This window comes from Acanthaster planci, linkage group LG18 (genome assembly GCF_054643075.1).
Source record: "Acanthaster planci isolate LZ-2023a linkage group LG18, COTS_SCS, whole genome shotgun sequence".
NCBI lineage: Eukaryota > Metazoa > Echinodermata > Asteroidea > Valvatida > Acanthasteridae > Acanthaster > Acanthaster planci.
The window spans coordinates 2,028,865-2,049,440 of NC_141794.1; the positions used below are offsets into that span (position 1 = coordinate 2,028,865).

Below are 20,576 nucleotides of genomic sequence, written 5' to 3' on the forward strand. Positions count from 1 at the left end.
GTCCCAGTGAAGCAGGGGGTTTTTCTTTTACTGAGCCTTAAATAAAATAAAATTAAAAGCAAAACTCTTTTTCACGCTAGCTTGTTTAGCTAGCTTGTTACCCTGCTGGGGATTGAACCTGCTTCTGGAGGGTTCTCGTCCCACCAGGGTGGTTCTACCAGGCAGCAAGCTAACCTGTTGAGCCACTTGGGTCCCCCAACTACAGATGTTCGTTTCTTATATATAAAGATTAGATTCATACTTAGATTTCGTAAGAGCTCTCTGGGGGTCAATAGTGGGAAAGACTTGCTATTGTCATCAGTGTTACCAAATGAACAAGACTATATCTGGGGGGTTGCAAACCAGACATGGACTGATATTCATTACACTCGAACGCCATCTGATACGTTCTAGGATGTAACGATTTATTTGAAGTATGGATTTACACTAATACAGTCTACGTGTTCTCTTAGAAAACTGAGCTACAATCTTAACTGGGTATGAAAACCACACACGAAAAAACAGAACAGGACGACTGTATGCCTTTTGACCTTCACTGTCAATTCAAATTCCCAGCCATAACTATATACAGAACGCCTTATACATATTCCAAAGACCTAAGACTCCGCAAAACACTGTCAGGGGCCAAACTCTGGTGTTTCAAGTTTTTTGGCAATGGTCTTGACCTTCTTGACAGTGGTCTTGTCCTTGACAATGGTCTTGGCCCAAACAGTCGATGGTGCTTTGGACACAATGCACGCAACACTCGGGCTCACTGCAAGTGGTATAAATTATGCACAGCACCGCTAAATTTCATCAGTATGAGTACAAACATGCAGCGTCTTTGCTGTCAGAACCAGTCCAAATACAACCAGCAACTATTGTGAAGGTTTCACAGAAATGAACATCAATGTAGCAGTGTAACACACGATGCAGTAAAACAGTCATCCTCAAAAAGAACGGTACAGACCAACTTAAATTTGGGTTTTTCACCAGCATGACAAGTCAGAGATACAGAAACAAGGTTTTATACTGTTTAGCAAATCAAGGGTTTTGTCAGGGTTGGATTGGGAAGAAGAGAATATTGATGAGATGTTATTGCCTTTGTCAATACAAGAAATTAGCTTGACATGACATTTCCAAATGATCGTAAGATTGTGAGGTCGCCTTCCATATGGCTACTTTTGTTTTTCATAGTCTGCAACTATTTTAGTTAAGGGTCACAAATTATAGAGAGGGTCTTAGTTCAGTGGCAGTACATTGTCTTTGCATTGTCTAAAACTGATGTTTCGAAGAAGCCAAAATCTTGGGACTCTGCTGTCTAAGAATACGCAATAAAATTTTTCCAATTTTTGGAGAATTCTGCAGAAGAAAACAGCAAGCATGGAGGCAAAACAGAAATTTGAGGATAAAATGCTGTCAAGTCATGCGGCTTTTCCTGGAAGAAACTCGGTAACCATTGGTTTTCCATACATGTATGTGGAAAATCAGATATCTAACAATTTAGCTTGGGACATTTTAGGTGTTCTAGAGTTTTAGGAAAAATTCTGGAGAGTAAAAATGTGTTTTTACCAAGCACAAAGGGAAAAAAGAGCTAGAGACTAGAAACACTTCCTGTGTACAATACCAGGGCCCATCTCATCATACTCCTGCTTGCTGATCCACATCTGCTGGAAGGTGGAGAGCGAGGACAGGATGGAGCCCCCGATCCACACCGAGTACTTCCTCTCCGGGGGCGCCACCACCTTGACCTTCATGGTGTTCGGGGCCAGCGTGGTGAGCTCCCGCTGCATGCGATCACCCAGGCCAGGGAACATGGTTGAGCCGCCTGACAGCACCGTGTTGGCGTAGAGGTCCCGGCGGATGTCCACGTCGCAGCGCATGATGCTCTGGTAGGTGGTCTCCTGGAGACCGCCCGACTCGATGCCGATGAACGCTGGCTGGAACATGAGCTCTGGACAACGGAATCGTTCATTTCCTACAGAGAACAACCCAACAAAAACAATTCCTCATAGACATGTAGACTACAGCCCTAGAATCTCACCAGTAAAGGTTATTTTCTCAATTATGCCCATTTGCAAGTGGGAATTAGAGAACAAATATTAGAATGTGAAGCAGAACTCAAACAATCAGATAATTCCCAACTTTTTACCCTTGCCGACAGGAATTTTGTTTCCAGAAATTTCGACTTTCGAAATAGGCAAGATGCAGTAGCCAATTTCTGATATTAGGATGGCCAAATGGAACAAATACTGAATATTTGTACATACATGCGTATCATAATTCTTACTGAAACCTCATTTTTTTCAACACTCTGGGGCACACCCACAAAGTGAATTTTGCTACCACGACAAGCTATGCACAGCGGCCAAGTGTGTATAAGCAAAACAGATGAAGATTAGTGTGTTTAGAAGTCAGCTGAAGGTGAGTTGGGGAGGGTGAGTGGAGGGTTGAGTTGAGGAGCATGAGGTGAGTTAAGGATGGTGAGTTGAGAAGGGCGAGTTGAGGAGGGTGAGTTGAGGATATTTCAACCCATCAGCCATGCTATACAAGTCCTCCAGCTCAAAATCTCCTGACATAACAATCCATTCCATCATTTCACTGCTTTCAAGCTACTTGCCTATTGTGATTATCTGTCCATCTGGTAGCTCGTAGCTCTTCTCGATGCTTGAACTTCCAATGCTGATTTTCATCTCCTGTTCATAATCTAGCGCCACATAGCAAAGCTTCTCCTTAATGTCACGGACGATCTCACGCTCCGCTGTCACAAAACCAGACACATTGCAATATTAAAGACTGATACAGCCTTGATATTGGGCAGCCGGTAAAGTTACAAATATGTTCAGAAACTTTGGCTCCTTTTTTTTAAGGAAAATTTTTCTAATGATGGGAAAAATTGTTAACTAATTTCAGAGGACCATTCAGAAAAATTGGTACAATTCCAGAAATATTGAACAAAAATAATGGAACATTCCAAATGGCTAGATGAAGATATCAAAGGGAAAAAACTTTAACCCCCCCCACACAAAATAAAACAGTTGAGCAGAACGCGGGCTTCAAGTTGATTCCCATTTGAGCAATCACACCAACAGGCTCTGAGACAGCACTTTATCTGCACTGACAATGTCTGATCAACAGCTGTTTTACAGTCAACCGACAGCCAGGTCGATTTGGCCTGGTGCCCAGAATTGTGTTGTGCCTGGATCATCAGGAATATCGACCAGTCGTCGACAAATGGTTCCTGATTGAACTCGGCTGTTGCTGCAAGGAAACACCCTGCCCTAATGAAGATCACACGAGACACAAGACCAATTTCTCCACACATATTTGATCAACGCTCATTCCTTGGTCTTACACTGACCTGTTGTGGTGAAGGAGTAACCTCTCTCTGTCATGATTTTCGTCATGTAGTCTGTCATGTCCCGGCCCGCCAGGTCCAGCCTACAGATAGCATGGGGCAGGGCATAGCCCTCGTAGATGGGTACGGTGTGTGAGACACCATCACCGGAATCTAGAACGATGCCGGTGGTGCGGCCAGATGAATAGAGAGATAGGACAGCCTGGATAGCTACATAGCAAGCTGGTGAACTAAAGGTCTCAAACATAATCTGCAAAAGCAAAAATACATGAGAAAAAAATCAAATGGGATATCCGGCTGGAGTAATGGTACATAATTCTTTGAGATCCAAACATTAGGCTTACCAATTTCCGTTGGTTTGATTGCATTTTGGCTTGTTTTTCTCTAACCTCTGAAAAATGATCATGGCATGGACAGTTTCAAATCACAAAGAAGCCGAGTCTTACGAGAGGGGTGTTTTTAAGGGGTGCTACCAAATACTGAAAACAGCACCCAAAAGTAATACTTTTCAAGAGGTACACGTGGGTGACCATGGTATTTCTTCCCCCCATGCTAGTTCTCGAGTTTGTGGCTTTGCAGCCAATGGGTATTTGAAGCGTGCTGTTCCCAAGCAAGATTGTCAGGAATTGCTTTTAGGGGGAAGGGGGCAATCCTCCCCGGAGTAAATCACTGTCTGCAATGAAACAGTAATTGTTGGTTTTTGTTAAACCCTTACTGCAAAATGGCAACCACTGAGTTCATGGTCTCTGAATAATTTACAGGGGTAGAAATGCAGTAACGTAATACCTGAACCATCTTTTCCCTGTTTCCTTTCGGATTCAGTGGGGCCTCCGTTAGTAGTATGGGGTGCTCCTCTGGCGCTACACGTAGCTCATTGTAGAAGGTGTGGTGCCAGACCCTCTCCATATCATCCCAGTTCGTAACAACGCCATGCTCGATGGGATATTTGAGGGTCAGGATGCCTCTCTTGTTCTGGGCTTCCTCTCCAACGTAGTTGTCCTTCTGTCCCATGCCAACCATAACCCCCTGATTTAGTTCAAAAGAAGAAAAAGCACAAAAATGCGAGGTATTATATGAGCATCTTTTCTGCAAAGACATTTTAAAGATAAACTCAACATGACAGGTGTGACTTGAACAAATTCAGCCAGAAAGAATTAGAACTGACGTAAGTTATACTGAAAAACTGGAGCATGTTACCAACTTATAGCATCTCCCTTTTCATTCTGGGCAGTGTTGCAATTTTGTTTCAAACACAAGTCCACATGCCTTATCCCTTACAAAGCGTACACAAAGCCCCAAAATTTAGCCCCACCCCTTAGAAAGACCAGAAAAGGTCAAATAAGAAAGCAAGACCTTGAGCTGTTCCACCCACTCCCAACAGAAATCTGAATGTATCAAGAACAGCTCTCCAGGATGGAGCAAAGACTACCTGATGTCTGGGTCGACCAACGATGGATGGGAAGACGGCTCTCGGCGCATCGTCCCCTGCAAAGCCAGCTTTGCACATGCCCGATCCGTTATCAATGACTAACGCTGCAGTTTCTTCATCGCACATCCTGGATTACAGCTGTGAATTACCGTCAGACTCAGATTACGACCAAAATATTTAGTAAATCCCCGTCTTAACATACGTGCTATGAATTTTTTGATTCATTCATACACACACAAAACTCTGTTTTTATTATTTAGTTGGTTTTTGCTTCAAAATACAAGAAACGTTGCTTCGCAATACTTGAATCAAACTGGATTTAGGAATTACAGGTGAGAGAATTTTGTGTTTCATGTACTTTTAGGGTGACCATTCTTTTTTTCTCTCTTAATAAGCTACCACAAATTTTGGATTTTTATGAATTGTTTAGAGTGTGAAGATCAGTCCAAAACTCTAAATTAGCATTTTGTCAGCAAAAATGGGTCTTACAACTGATTTGATGGATGATGACCACATGAAATACACGCACAAAGCAATGGACTGTAGAAATAAATGCGAGTACTTACAATGTACACTCCTTGTTCCGCAAAATGAAATCCGCTCTTTGACAACAGCTTCTGCCGTCTCACTCTCTCCTTACAGATGCTAACCTGAGCTCTGATCCCATCCAAAAGAGCAACAACAACCAACTGACACTCCAGTGTCAAGCAATCTCATCTTTTAATACCACTGGTTTAATAAACTTCACACCTCCGCAAGATACCCTCCAACTCATGAGTGGTTAATGGGCCTCGCGCCATTGGTCCTTCATCAGCTTGAGGTGATTCAAATGAAATGACGCGCAGGAGGGGGGGAAGGCAACGTGTCGGGACCAGGTGGAGGGGAGGGCTTAAAGTAATTGGTTTTTCCCCGAATTCCAAATTTCGGCTGCTCTCGCTTTGGTTTATTTTACACCAATTAAAATCTTGATACTTTTAACTTTCTCAGGGTTAACCTAAACTAGGCAAACCTGATTCTTCCTCTGCTGCATCAGATTTTGACGGGATACCGAGGCGACCATTTCCAAAACCACAAAGGAGCATTATTCCCACTTGCACTCAAGCGGCATACTGAAAAACTGCAATATACTCTCCAGTCCAGGAAAGAAGTACAGCGGGGTATTATTTATCCCAGTCCAAATATTTCCCATGAAGCATATTGCTTCATTGCAACATCTGTCGGTTGAACTTTCCAGGCTTTCCTCTCGTAAGCAAGATGTTAAGCTTGAACAATCATTCCTCATACGATGACTTCGGAACAATTTCGTTTTTGACATTATTTTTCAAGCACCTTACAAGCACACTGCATCAACAAAGACTCTCTTGGCACTTATCAAATATCCAAATTTAAAGTTCCATTAACTTTGGATTGATAAACCCACCAAAGGTACACTGTAAAAGAGAAGCCCTCCCCCGCTTTTTTTTTTTACAACACCAACTTTGATAAAAAAGATACCCAGAAATGACCTTGGAATAACAAGGGTCCAACCAAGCTCATCAAAGACCATCTACATGTACATGCCAGTACATAAAAACTGCCCTCACACTTTTATACGTTTACCGAAAAAGAAAAAAAAAGAGAACAACTTGTATGGCGTGCAAATTAAGCATTTCATCCAAAATGAATATCTATCGCATGGTGGTCCCTTTTTGGGATTAAATGTTCTTTGCACCCAATAAATTTGATAGGTACATGTGTACCTGAATTCTTGGAACAGTTTGGCATCTGCCTTTACAAGCTGGTCTTCTACAGTGCTTCCACTCAATCATTTATTACAGTCAGGCCATCTGCTTTTCAAACTAGACAAATATTGAGGGAAACAATGAAGAGAAGAAAAATAAGGGTTGGCAACCCGTCATCAATTCCACACTCTGTTTTTAATGACAGAATTTTAACTAAGTAAATTTATCATCACCAAAAGCAAAAGTGGGACCATAAACTGAGGCTACTACCTGGACGTCTGACAGCCTGGACAGTTGTAGTGGACTGTCCGGTGGTGTTCTTAAAATCACCAACACGTATGCCAGAGTTGGCGACACTAAGCTATCACCTTTCACCTTCAGAATAGTAATGATGACTGCTCACGTGAGATGTTCGACATTTTTAGTATCCATTCAGTACAATGCATCCTCTTAACCAATAGTTGCCGTTACAGCACACCGCTTTAATCTCACATTCAAGAGATCAAAGCCATTTTTCTTTCCAACAGGCACATAATCTTCCAGGACAATAAAACTAAGTCATCCAAGTTTTTACCATATTTTCAGGGACTGGCATGAAACTGGAGTGTTTGCAAAAGCCTACATTTGTATTTGAGAATTCCCAAGGAGTAATGCATGCATATCAAGGAAGCAAGAAAAGTAAGACCTTCTTTTTCACATCACAGACAGAACAGGAATATACACAAAGGCAATTCACAATACAGTGCACGACCAAGAGCTTGCCATACAGAGGACATTTTGCAAGTTTACGGTCGACAAAAGCACAGCTGCCTTGCCGCGACATTTGCATTTGAGCGTACCGGTGTGTCAGTAGTCAACTTGGAGAAATTGTTGGACTCATTGGGGCATTCCATGCAACAGAAAGAAAAAAGAATTGATTACAACTGCTACTCAAAACACGCTTACAAATCTTCTTCCCTGACAAACATTAGGAATACATTGTAATTCAAGCTCCCTGCATACACCCTGCGATTTGTTGACCGTTTCCCACAATGCATTACGAAACACGGCCTTTTCATGGCAACCTCTTGGTGGCGCACTATATTCTGAATTGCCCGCATGTAGTGTTTCACACAACTCTTTACATGTGTATCAAGCTAGGTTAATAACAAAAACATTTAAAGAATATATACAATTACAATTACATGTACATCATACAGTGTTCTTTTACATATCATGTAACAGTCTACAAATCATGGAGGGTGATCAAACTTTCACATTTCACAATGTGTCGTTTTCAACACTAATGATATGCTCCGAGTAATTTGTCACACTTGAATGATTTTCATGTTTCACACAAGTACTTTGCTGACCCAGCAATTCAACCTACTCACGATCCGGTTCCGAGCAGACGTATAAAGCTCTGATAGGCCGAGTCCAGATCGTGCAGCAACTGTCTGATTTGGTCTTCATCGAGTTCGTCAGAAGCTCGCATCGATGACATGGTCTTTAACCTGCAAGAGAGCATCAAGGAAATATGTGAACTCCACCCTGACTTCATAAAGAACTTCCTATTTCCAACAAACTGTGTGTTTCACTAATGACACTGTGTCTAAATTACTGCACTCGCATTTGGTCGGGTATAGATTTATACTGACTACCCGAAAATCCTGAATATTCTGACCTACATGTATTCTACACTACAAAAGTTTAAAGGGTAGCTGTAATCAATTTGTTTCAAAACGAACCTTCAAAATGCACCCTTTATGTCTCAGTTAACCTTATTTTCAACCTTTGTTTCAATATTTTAAAGGGTATTGTACTGCTTTTTTTGGTTTCTATGCTAATGAGTACTTCCATACTCAAGAGCAAAACTGTGATGTCATCCCAGGAAGAAAGCCTCATTGTTAGATTGGTTTCTACACAAAAAAGTGTTGCATCTTTGTATATTTTGCTGTACTAAATTTTGTCTTCTTTGCGCAATCCCTTATTGTTTACATCATGTATGTGCATAGCAGTAAGCAGGGATCAATCCCATTCTAAGACATGTTTTCAGTAAGTGAATTCTGGGTTCATAACTTGAACACGAAAACCCACACTGTATGCACTGAACTTCAACTACATGTACATGGTATGTCTTCACTAGATGACATCGCAGCAACAGTGCCCTTGGTTGCCCAGGAAAGCATAAATAATTTTTCAAAAGGCACGTTTCAATGCATTTAACCAAACATGAATATAAAAGAGTTTTCACACGTTGAAGAATTGTCCAAATTTTGCAGACAAATTCTAAGAAAAATTCACTGCAGTTACACTTTAAAATGCCCGGGTAGAACCAACAAGTCAAGTAACATAGGCCTACAGCAACGAGAGTTTTTGAGCCTCGCCATCTTGCAGCACACAATTTTTTTTTCCTCCCTCTTCCCAACTTTTCACCTTGCTATTTAGTGCACTGCCCCCCCTCAACACCATCCTGGAACAATTCCCCGGCAATGCCCACGCCAGCAACAACATCATGTCGTGTACGGCTCTTCGTCCTACATGTACTTTTACCTCAGCAAATGTCCGCCTACGACACTGTCCACATTACTGATATTTTGGAAAGATTTGTCAATGTGAACTTGCTCCCAAGCATGCCAAGGCTAGTCATGCTCATCCACTTCTTTGTTCTCCAATACAAAGAAACCAAACCAGACGCCACTGCTTTCAAATTGGGGCTGCATCGTCAAGGGTTGGGGAGCACAAGGCAGTGTTCATGCACCGTGTCCACAAGCCTGATACTGTGCTATGGGTGAGAAACTCTGATTGTGGGTAAAGACCGGAGACCATCATTAACATCTGCTCTCACATGCCTTTGTGACAATGCCCATAAAAGGCCTCCAGAAAACAGGTACTTTACCCTTGCCATCAACAACAAGTGAATCTGCCTGTTGTCAATGTCAAAATGGACTGGAAAGAGTCACACCGCAACAAAACAAAACTTACAGTACGGCAGTCATGTACAAAATACACTGTACATGTAACACACAGTCGACTCTTAGTAATACGAGCTCGGATAGGATGAGATTCCGCCTCAGACAAGCATATTTTGCTGGTCTCGACTCAATAATGTACATTACTTTCAGGGGAACAAAAGCTTAATACAATCTCAGGTGTTACGAGATTTTGGCTAAGATGAGCATTTTTTATGTCTCCGGCTCAGTGCCAGTAAATGTACATGTATTGTTATGTATTCAGCATGGAGCATTTTTGATGGCATATTGTTAATCAGCCAACCCGTTCAGTTTTGTAAGATGCTGCTGTAACTATTTTATGTACAGCAGTAAAGCACTGAAGTTTTTCCCCACTGAATCAAGCTGTTAGTGCATGTACCACAAGAGCGACAAACCATAGACATTTTGTGGTTCTGTACCAACAGAAGTTTTCTATAATTATCTCTTTCATAAACAGATCAAAGCTTATTTTAAATCAAATTCATATCTTTACTTACACTTCAAAAAGAAAATATGCATATACTTTATGTACGATCTATCAGTGATGCACACGTCAAGTAGGATGATAGCTTTTGCTTAAAACGAGGTTCCCGATAAAGTGAACAAATGCAGTAAGTCAAAAGACCTTTTCATAAATAAGAGTTGACTGTCGACATTCATACACACTGAAGTAAAGCTTGCATGTACAGGTACATGTATATGAGGGTTTTTAATCACCCATTTTTACCAACAAATTAATTCAGTCCCGTAAGAATCATTTCTACTGAGATGTGTGATTGTATCTGCCCCATGCACATGCTTAACAACTGCATTATTATTATCAAGCAGGAATTTACCAGAAATTTCTGGTGTTTCTCTGAAATCTAATGGAGATTTCAAGGTCACTGTTTTAACACAGTATGTAGCTTTGCATGTACATGTACCAGAGAAAAATTACACCGTACGCGCACATGGACATTAGCATTTCACTATTAATAGGCCCACAACCTGCATGGCAAAGCCACCTTTTTTCAAGATGTCCCATGAGAAATTCACAACATTGGATATGCCACAAATTGGTACTGACACTGAGCAGCATCACCGACACGACCATTTCACACCTGTCTAAATGGTTTCAGCCATATATGAGAAATATATCATCTTTGGTAATAGGAGCCAGCTGTGGCTGAGGGGGGAGTCATCCAACCTTAGAACAAGACGTTGAGATATTCACTTATTGGTGCTGAAATGTGGAGCATGCAGAAACATGAGCAAGTCCCCTTAGAATGGGCACGACAAATCGGCCAATGGCAACGTCGATATGAACGCCTTTGGAAACACAGAAGTTTGTAATACGGTGTGGCATGAATTGTTGGCAGGATCATACCCAATCAGCCTTTTGTGAGTTAAATTTGAATAAAATCTGGTACACTGAGTTATCTGGTTGCACATCACCATAACAATTTGAATTCCCCAGACTAAAGACACTGTTGCTATACCTAGTGATTTGGGCCAAGCTTTTGCATAGCGACCACCGTCTCTGGAATGGACTGGTTCCTCTGTGCCCTTCTTATCAATTGCAAACAGTGCATTGGTTCAGGGCGTCTCTTCCACATCTACATGAACACAAGCTTGCCCCGAACTACAAGATATAGTAGATTTGTCACATTTTGGCTTTCAGTTTGCAAAGTCTTAGCACATGTACAAGTAGGACTCAGGGCACAGACTTTTTCGGGGGATGGGGGAAACTTTTCAGCAACCTGCTGACAAACCATTCACAGTGGAAGGGATTATATTCTGAGATACTTTTCAGCAACCTGCTGACAAACCATTCACAGTGGAAGGGATTATATTCTGAGATACTTTTCAGCAACCTGCTGACAAACCATTCACAGTGGAAGGGATTATATTCTGAGATACTTTTCAGCAACCTGCTGACAAACCATTCACAGTGGAAGGGATTATATTCTGAGATACTTTTCAGCAACCTGCTGACAAACCATTCACAGTGGAAGGGATTATATTCTGAGATACTTTTCAGCAAATCGGTGATTTTTGTTTTCCCTCCTCTTTGTTTGTTTCTTTTGCTTTTTCTTCTCTTTCCTCTCTCCCTTTTCACGTTTTTTCCCCCCTGAGGAGAGGGGTGTGACTGACTTGTGCCCCCCCCCCTTCCCTCCTCTCCTAGTGCCCAGACGAGGGTGGCGCTAGAGTCCCAAATCCTCAGCAAAAGCCTCCCTCCTCAAAGCCCTCTTCTGCACAAAACACACACCCACCCACACACACACCCACACACCCACACACACACAAAGGCATAACCGGCAATTTGAGGTCACTGTGGAGTTTGAAAAAGAACGACAGCTGTGATCGAGTCAACACAAGTCAATAAACATCGCAATAAACATCCAAATGGTTGGTGTCATTTGCATTATTTTCAGATCATATGTCACTGTTAATCCCTAGTTGTGGTAGACTGATTGGTAACATCGTATATTTCATGATTGGCTTGATTATAAGTGTAATTCAAAGAGGAACTTCAATTATGGTAAATATGCACATTTAAATGAATAATAATGCTTCCAAACAGATGCCTTCCCCCCAAAAAATTAAACCGAAGCGACAGCCATCTGTGATATTTATTAACCAAAGATGCAGGTTATTGGATACATTTGCTGTAATTGTAATGCCGTGTGCAGCATCTGCCTACTTAGACTTGATTCCAGCCTGAATGAAGGCCCCCACCACTCTGTGGTTGTCACAGAAGGCCCCTGATCGTGGTCATAGCGCCCCCCCACCTTCCATCCCTTTCCAGGCCCGGCTGAGCCAACTGGCTGACATGACTGAAACGTGCTAAGGTGGCAAAAGACAAGACATGCCTGAAACCAAGAATGTTGTGGAGGGCGCTCTATCTATTAACAACTGGGAAGGGGAGAGAGTGAACTTGAATACAATTCAAAAAATGTCACGGACATTACGGCTGTAAATCTACGGATGACACAGGAGGCAAGCTTGTAAAATTAAACTTTTAAAAAAACTCTTCCAAGCTTATAAAAATCCTTCCTACGTGACTATTTCTCAAAAATGCAACAGTTAACCTTCCCGAAAATTAATTGAAGAAAAGTGACTGCATGAACAAATTTACATGTATACAGGACTCAACTTCCCAATTTGAGTTAAATAGGAAATGTTGATAATTGTAATTTAATGCAAAATTAAGTGTAATGAACAGTAATAGCAGATGTAAAAGTATCCCTGAGCAAATGAAACAGGTGTGAGGTGTATCAAGTAAGGATAACATAATGCCATCAATTTGCATGTCAAGCAGTTTACCTCAACAAGAGCAGATGATTGTGTACTTGTCATACGTTTGTCTTGAATACTGTTTTTTTCATCAGCCCTGGACAGGGCGTAATACTGTAACCATACCGTAACCACATGTCACACTAACCAACACATCTGCCAGGATTATTTATCTTACAGACACACTCACGCCTCGGCAGCGTACAAGAAAATGCAGGGACCATTCGGTCCAAATATTCAAAGGGTCTTTTGTCACATTTAATTCCTTCCTTCAGAAAAATATCATCAAGACAGAGATATGACCAAACCACTGTTGACTGCTGTGACGTGGGACACGAGTTTTTGAACGACCTCGGGTCCCTTGAGTTTTCAAAACATGGTATCCCACATAGCAGCAGTCAACGGTTGTTAAAAGTAGGCCATGCTGCTGTTCACTTTTGTGTGCTGACAACAGCACATTTCAAATGACACCATCGCATATCCCACGGGGGGGGGGGGGATAGGATTTCCTCCAACAACTCACCAGGAATTGACCTTCTCCTTCCCCTGGTAGTCGTCGGTGAGCAGGGTCATCTTGTTCATGGTTTCGCTGAGTTCCCGCAGTTCGGGTTCAATCTCGTCAACAGCCTTCATGTCCAATCGGAGCTTGTCCATGACCGTGATGAACAGCTGGGGACCGGGGGAGCGGGGAGGGAGAGCAGAGATAAATGTGACTCAGTAGGAAAACATGAGCTCCGAGTTACCAAAGGACTGTCCACAAATCTCAGCGACAAATTATTTTCACTCAATAATGTCAACTTTCCCAGGAATGTAAAACACAGAGACACATCAACAGGGGAACTTGGTACGCTACAAAAATATTTCAAAAGGTTGTTTTTCATAGGAGGTACTACTGCAAGAACAGCTGTGATGCGATCAAGCCAAACGAGTCATTTGTGGACCCAGGCCAATTTGTTGAATTCCATTCCTTGAATAAGTACACATTGTCGACCTCATACCTATGAAAGTCCCAACTTTCAAACAACCTTTGGATTAACAGCAGTGGAAGCTGAAACACTGAAAAGATTTCAGGCTGGACATTTTGTTCTGAGACGTGTTTCAAATTAAAAAAATGACAAACAACTCATTTTGCTCGATGGCATTACAATTTCACACTGGATCTGTGCGGGGACTATAGAGTTGTACTACGGTACACATGCGACCCTACTCACAAAGTCTCTGCTACAGGCTTCATGTCTAACATCCGATGTTTCTTGGTCTACAATGTTAGAACTGAATACAAATGCTTCAGTCTTTAGCATGGGTGCCTGCATGTGTCACTTGGTGAAGCTTGGCCACGGTGCCCTTGAAATGAGGGCAGGAGCAAAATGAGGCAACGTCACAGATGGAACGATGTGTCCCAACCCTTGAAAACATAACCGTGGCACCAATGCAAGCATACACCAGCTTCCAAGTTGCCATCTATATGCAAGCGAGGCCCAGAAATGACTTGGTTGCTCAATATCTCACCGAAACGATTTGCGCGATGCATTCACTTGTGTTGCCGTCATCATTCTTGATTGTGATTGGTCGATCCTCCTTAATTCTCTCCATAGCTGCTGGACAATCCATCTGAAAAATTGTGTTGACAAAAGTTTACATCAATGAACTTAACTACTCTCTTGGTCCTTGAAAGAAAATGACATTTGCTCACTGGTCCAGTCAAAAAATAGAATGCATAAGATATACGTAAATGCTCCAAACACAAGGTCACTACAATTTTAAAAATTATTTTCAGCATAAAATGTAGCATCAAATTTTAAAAGTTTAGTTTCACAAGTGGTCAAAATGTGGGCCATGTGACCAGCTCACATAACTGTTCTCATATCTAGCAAATGTGTTTGTATTAAGATTAAAAACTACAATGCAGGGAACCAGTCAAGTTAAGCAGTGTTTCCGCAGTGGTTTACGAGTTCTTCTTCTTATCTCTACACGTGTACACAAACTACATGTAGCATGTAGCCCCTTTACGACTAGATTGAAGCCATGGTTCGGTTTTCATATTCAATTCCTTTTTCATCCCCGTTTGTGGTCAAAAACAAAAATTTCTGGCACTTCCATGCATTTTTCTCTGCAAGTACAACTCATTTTGAAACTCAAAACAGAAAAACCAATTTCTGGTTTCAGTCCAGCTAAGAGCCTGATTGTTGATGTCATCGTGGAACAAGGGACAAATCCGACACTGAGACTTCATCAGTTGAGTTTTCAATCCAACCTCACCCTGTATTTCTTCATGAACGTCTCGACAGTGGGTATCTGATCGCTCTGTACTTGCTTGAAAGCTGCCTTGTACTGCACCAGTAACTTGGAGCAGGCTGCCGTATACCTGCATTGAAAAAGGGGACAATAAAGCCACAAATGTATAGTCTCCATCTATGAAAAGATATATTTACATGTATATGTATCTTATTCATCGATAAAACAGTCCCGAGTCTTACAATTTCAGAACAAGTTTTCACATATCCTGATGAGTTTGGGGCAAACTGATAATCATATCATGACACACTGATCCAGACGTCGTGTTTCCAACTTCAACGTCTAATTCCTAAACATGACGCCAAGCTTCCACACTTGATCGCTTAAACTTGCTCTTGGATGTCATCAAAGGCGACAACTCTGAGATATGAACTACAAATACCTTCCATTATGTGCATGTTCCAAGCTACATGTATTCAACTGTGTACGCTACACAAACCCAAACACGCATGGGTGATTCTATAAATTTGGGGTCCAACTTGGGGACGTTTTGGTGTCCTGTTGCAGGTGAAGCCATCCAACTTTTCTTCATGTAAAATTGTAACCACATTATCAAACATTGTGCAGATTGAACTGTATATTGTACAAGTCATAAACAATGTAATCCTGTTTGATCTACAGAATGTGAACAGTACTAATATTAGTTCCATCCAGAAAAGCTGAATGGTTTCACCCGTAACAGAACACCAAAATGTCCCCAAGTTGGACTTCTAATTGATACAATCACCCACATATAGAATATCTCTCGGCTCGCAGGGAAAAACGGACAAATTTCCTCTTGAAATACTAAACAGACTTGAGTGTTCTCCTCAACATACTCTTTTGGTGTGATGGCATCACGTATGTAGGCCTTCTCTAACCACTGCAATGTGTTGATCACTGCAAACAGCTCTGCCATGTTATCATATTTTTCTCTTTCCCGGAAGTTCCGGAAGAGCTTCACTTCCTGGGAAAAAAAACAAGAAAAGAACACGATTGGGTAAAGGATAAATTGGACGCCTTAAACTATTAAGTGCAACAGATGTAACAATTTGGCATGATCCTAGCCATTCAAGGACTGAAAAAGTTGCGGGGCCATACACTCAAATTTTGCCAAACAGGCCAGGTCACTCAAATACAATGTAGTTACACGAAACCTTGAGGTAAATCACTCAGACTTTTCTTCAACTTGACACGGTAAGGGTCAAGTGCAATTGGCAGATCTGTTGCATTGTCTCACGATCATGCAACACTGTTGGTCAATGCCGGATCAAATCTCACACTATAATCTTCCTTTTACAAATCAATCTGATTAACAACTGATGGTGATGGAACTGCACGGCAACATCGAGCAACACCACACAGACATGTACATGTATGTAGGCACACTTACCTCATACAGTTCAGGCCTATTAGCTGATGAACCTGTTCATATGAAAAAATCAAACGACTGAGATTGAGGATTCAGTTTGAGTAGAAATGTTGAATGAGTCAAAACTCACGAGTCTTGGAATGCAATCACTACAAAATGAAATCTAGTATTACTGTTACGTTCCAACTATAGTGTAACACGTTCCTGCCCAGTGATAGCACCGTGCCAGGTGTGTGTTAGCATGAACCAACACAAATATCGTTTATGTTAGCTCACAAAGGCAGAAACTAGTTTTTCTTTGTGTCATAGGCGACATGCCAGGTTGGCATATTTTGGATCAAGAACATATAAGTCAAGTGTGAGCAGCATAAATGTGGAGATGGTTGAGATATTTTTCTGAGGAAATTTGTCCAGTACAGTTTGGGCAAGTCCAACCCCTGCACTATAGTTGGGGTCGATCTGACTACAAGTTGGAAAGGCACAATCCGGTTCACACTGTGTGACATCACTTCAGGCTAAACCATGTCCACTGCACATGCACAGCACATAGAGTTACTTGCATTGATCGCCGTTTACATGGAACCATGGAACCAGAATACCCCATAACTTCAGCAATCATCCAACGGGAGTCTGCAAATCGTGGCACATCCGTGTGTACATGTACATGTGTGACAAAGTCACTTACGAACCGGAGAGTCCAGGCATAAGTCAACTGGCCTAGCATTACCATTTCTATTCCTGAGGTCCATTTACACCATTACACCAGGCTGGCTTACTCTGTAAAAACATTTGTTGTCAAAGGAAGTGTGGACCATTTGTATCTATCCAAAAAACAAGTGACTAAATTGTTCAAAATCTTACAGATTTTAAAGTTAGTAACGGCTCTATAAGACTTCCTGTGAAGTAAAACCATCCCATATTTGGACAAAAGAACCACATACTTCAAATAACAAGTACACCTACACTGTGCTACAAGTACAAGCACTGAACATCTGTTGTGGGATTTGGGGATTGTTGGATAGAAAAAAACTCACCAGCACGGCCCCACCTGGATTAGATCTGTATCAATTTCATTAAATGAAAAAATATGTGACCTACTGGAGGCAAAGTGTACGCTTTGACATGTTTGACACACAAGCACAACAAATTATGCTAAACTGAACAAATACTTCAATGGAATTATTGTCTATCCCTCTCCATTCCCTAACTGTGCCTAAATTTTGAAGTTCAAAAGATCCGGGGGGGGGGAGATTTTTTAAGTCTCGCAATCTGTCACCGCTACACAACACAGCACATGTCACGCCTCCCGCCAGTGCCGATGGGTGTTTGCAGGTCACAGCAGCAGCTAGGATAGTCCCATAATGAAAACAACACAAGATTCATTCCCCACCACCAAATGGTCGAGCCAAGATGCGGAGCCTGCGTGGTCATTGGTGGGTTCGACGTATGTGCAGTCTGACAAACACAAACGGTATGAACGGAACGACAGTTGTCGGGTAGAAGCGAGAAATGGTGAGAAAAAATCAAATTTTTTTCCCAAAATACTCTGTCTCATGCTCTGAAACTTTGTTATCCCGCTTTTTAAGAGGTACAGATTAATTAGGTTTACTGACAGGGTAAAACCTGATTTAATAAGCTTTCTTACCAGTCAATCATTTCACCACAAAAATTTCATTCCAAAACCCCATAGCGTTACAACACTATGTAAACTGTGTTGGCTCAAAATCACACAGAGTATGACAGAGTAGTGACTTCGAGTTCTCAAAGTACGTCGGGCCTTGTTTACAGGTCTAGGCTTTGGACTTGCATGAATGAGTGAGGGCGCTGTTTTTTTGGGATCTCATTCTCTTAAATAGGAAATTGTGATTGAAATTTGTCTTTTTTCCCCATGCTCTAGCTCCTCTTTTTAACTTCCAATGTCAATTTTTTTGAAATTTCAAGTGAAGCCAACATTTAATTTATTGAAATAAGGCACAGATAAGAACAACAATTTTATGAAAATATGGATTTTAAGCATTTCAATCAAAATCCACGCTCTCTTTTGTGTTCCAAAAATCAGTTTGCTCTGCATTATACATGTAGGCCGACTAGGCCTAGCCTACATGTACAAAAAAAGTCCCATAACATCTCAAAATATTCCTACTTTAAATCAGTATTTTCTTTGCTTTGCAAGGACTGGTGGAATCCAAACATATAGCAAAATGTTTCTCATGACATCCTCTCCAAGATCCCGTCAAAAAGAAAACAGAAAAAAAAATGATGAAATATTTATGAGCCTCCCTATCTAGCGCTTTAAGTTAGCCTTTGTCGGGCAGTCGGGACGGTTTACATGGTTTAAGGACCATTTTGGAGGTGAATTCGGAGGATTTGGTTCGGGGTACAAGCTATATTGAGTGAAATGAATTAATGGAAGAAAAAGCCAATGGAAGGTTCTTTACTTCTTGAACCCCAAATGTTAAAAAAGGCGATTTTAGGGTCCAAGTTACTCGGAGTCGGACTAAATACATGAAATAATGCTACTTTTTTGCTAGGTCTAAACATGGTCTAAACCAGCACTAAGCTAACTCACTTTGATTTTGCGAACTCTGAGTTGTTGGCACCGTAGAAAACATCCTTTTCCAACATCAAACTCTGTTTTGACAGAACATCTGAACTAAAAACAAAGTAAATATCCTTTACTTCAGACAGTAGCCAGCATGAAACACCTAAATTTGTTTGAAAGGAAAACAGATTACATTTATAACCATCATTCACCTACAGCACGTATAATGTACAGTACATGAAATTAGCTAACTCAAGAATAGTCTGGCTCCAATTTGCAATACCATACATATAGTTAGTGGTACCGCTCGGAGACATGTCAGGAAATAGACTGGATTACCTGTCCTTTGTGTTTACTATTTCCAGCAATGATGTCATCCCGAGCACGGTGCTAGCATGCTACGCAGCCCTTCCATATTAAAAGACTGGCTGCTGGATCTTCACACCATTGGAAATACGTTGAGACAGGCAGACCTTGCCGTAGGTTTGGAAGCCAGTTTCCCAAGACACGGCCTTTGCGACATGCACGTGCATGTATCGATAGTAGCGCAGCATCATAATGGTCATAATCATCTGCCGATGCCGTGGACGGTGGGCTCACTAGCCGGGGGGACGTCCCCCCAAAAATTCCCGGTGCCCCCAGGTGCCTCACCCCACTTAATATTGATCAAGGCTAACAATAGCTCGCCCCCCAAAAAACCACACCACTGGAAGCTAGTGCCCCCTTATCATAAGATGCTGCATGGTAACCCCTCCCTTGTTCCCCCACTAGTAAATCCCAGCCACGCCACTGGGTGGGCTTTAGGAAGTTTGGGGAGGGTCAATGCGGTGGCGTATCCAGGTATTGGGACCAGGAGACTATAGTATAGGACATGCGAGGGGTGCAAAAAAATTGTTTTCGAAAAAGACTACATTTTTTTCGTCCAAGCAAGCTGGTGGTTGTACCTTTTCTAGAATGCTGGTGCTTTTGATTCCTTTACAAAAACAAGAGAAATAATATTAGATGCCCAGGCCCCAACTCCGATACGCTACTGGGACTAGGTCAATGAGTTCAGACGTCTTGGTGCCCCCCCCACCACCACCACCACGCCAGCAAACACGGTGCATGTAGGTCTTCAATACAGCCAACGGATAATTTTTGCGGGAGATCATCCCGCGGCAAAGTTGAGCAAGGGGTTCTGGGCTAGCGGCCAATAGAGGTAGATCAAGTATTTCGACGTCGACAGCTGATTTCATTCCTCAGACTCCAACTCGTCGGTTTGTTGTGCACTGTGGGGTTGGAATGGGGCCACATCTATAGACCCGGCCAGGCCCCGAGATTGGCAACCCTTCGCATTATAAGGAGATGGTTTTATGGGCAGGAGAAAATGTCAAAAAATATGCGGCTGTTTCTCCGAGAGACGCTGACTTTAAACACGCGCCCACCCAACACAGCCCTGAGCAACACCAGAGGCTGCTCTTCATAGCCCCCCTAGCCGATGGTGTAACTTACGTTTAGGGAAGTTGTCATGGGCCGTGTACAAAGTACATAGTTCTATCACTAATGTAAACATGTGTATCGATGTACACATTTCTCTCACATTTCAATTAGTGCTGCTAATGCATGCCAAGTGATAATTTCTCCCCTCACATTTTAACCCGGGCCATGGGCAAT

At 41.9% G+C, this 20,576-nt stretch overlaps 2 protein-coding genes across 2 annotated transcripts; both read right to left on the reverse strand.

The window, feature by feature from the left end:
- Positions 1–383: 383 nt before the first annotated feature.
- LOC110980698 (actin, cytoplasmic A3a-like) lies at positions 384–5,546 on the reverse strand. The gene is made up of 6 exons (XM_022237603.2): positions 5,333–5,546; positions 4,767–4,904; positions 4,124–4,363; positions 3,341–3,587; positions 2,600–2,740; positions 384–1,957 (listed from the first exon to the last, which is right to left on the reverse strand). The coding sequence occupies exons 2-6, from the start codon at positions 4,890–4,892 to the stop codon at positions 1,581–1,583; spliced, it is 1,131 nt and encodes a 376-aa protein (XP_022093295.1). The 5' UTR covers positions 4,893–4,904; positions 5,333–5,546; the 3' UTR covers positions 384–1,580.
- Positions 5,547–5,687: 141 nt separating this feature from the next.
- On the reverse strand, positions 5,688–19,175 carry vps28 (VPS28 subunit of ESCRT-I). The gene is made up of 7 exons (XM_022237613.2): positions 18,951–19,175; positions 16,403–16,434; positions 15,849–15,976; positions 14,995–15,100; positions 14,245–14,346; positions 13,259–13,404; positions 5,688–7,980 (listed from the first exon to the last, which is right to left on the reverse strand). Exons 1-7 carry the CDS (start codon positions 18,991–18,993, stop codon positions 7,857–7,859), a joined length of 681 nt encoding a protein of 226 aa, XP_022093305.1. The 5' UTR covers positions 18,994–19,175; the 3' UTR covers positions 5,688–7,856.
- Positions 19,176–20,576: the final 1,401 nt, after the last annotated feature.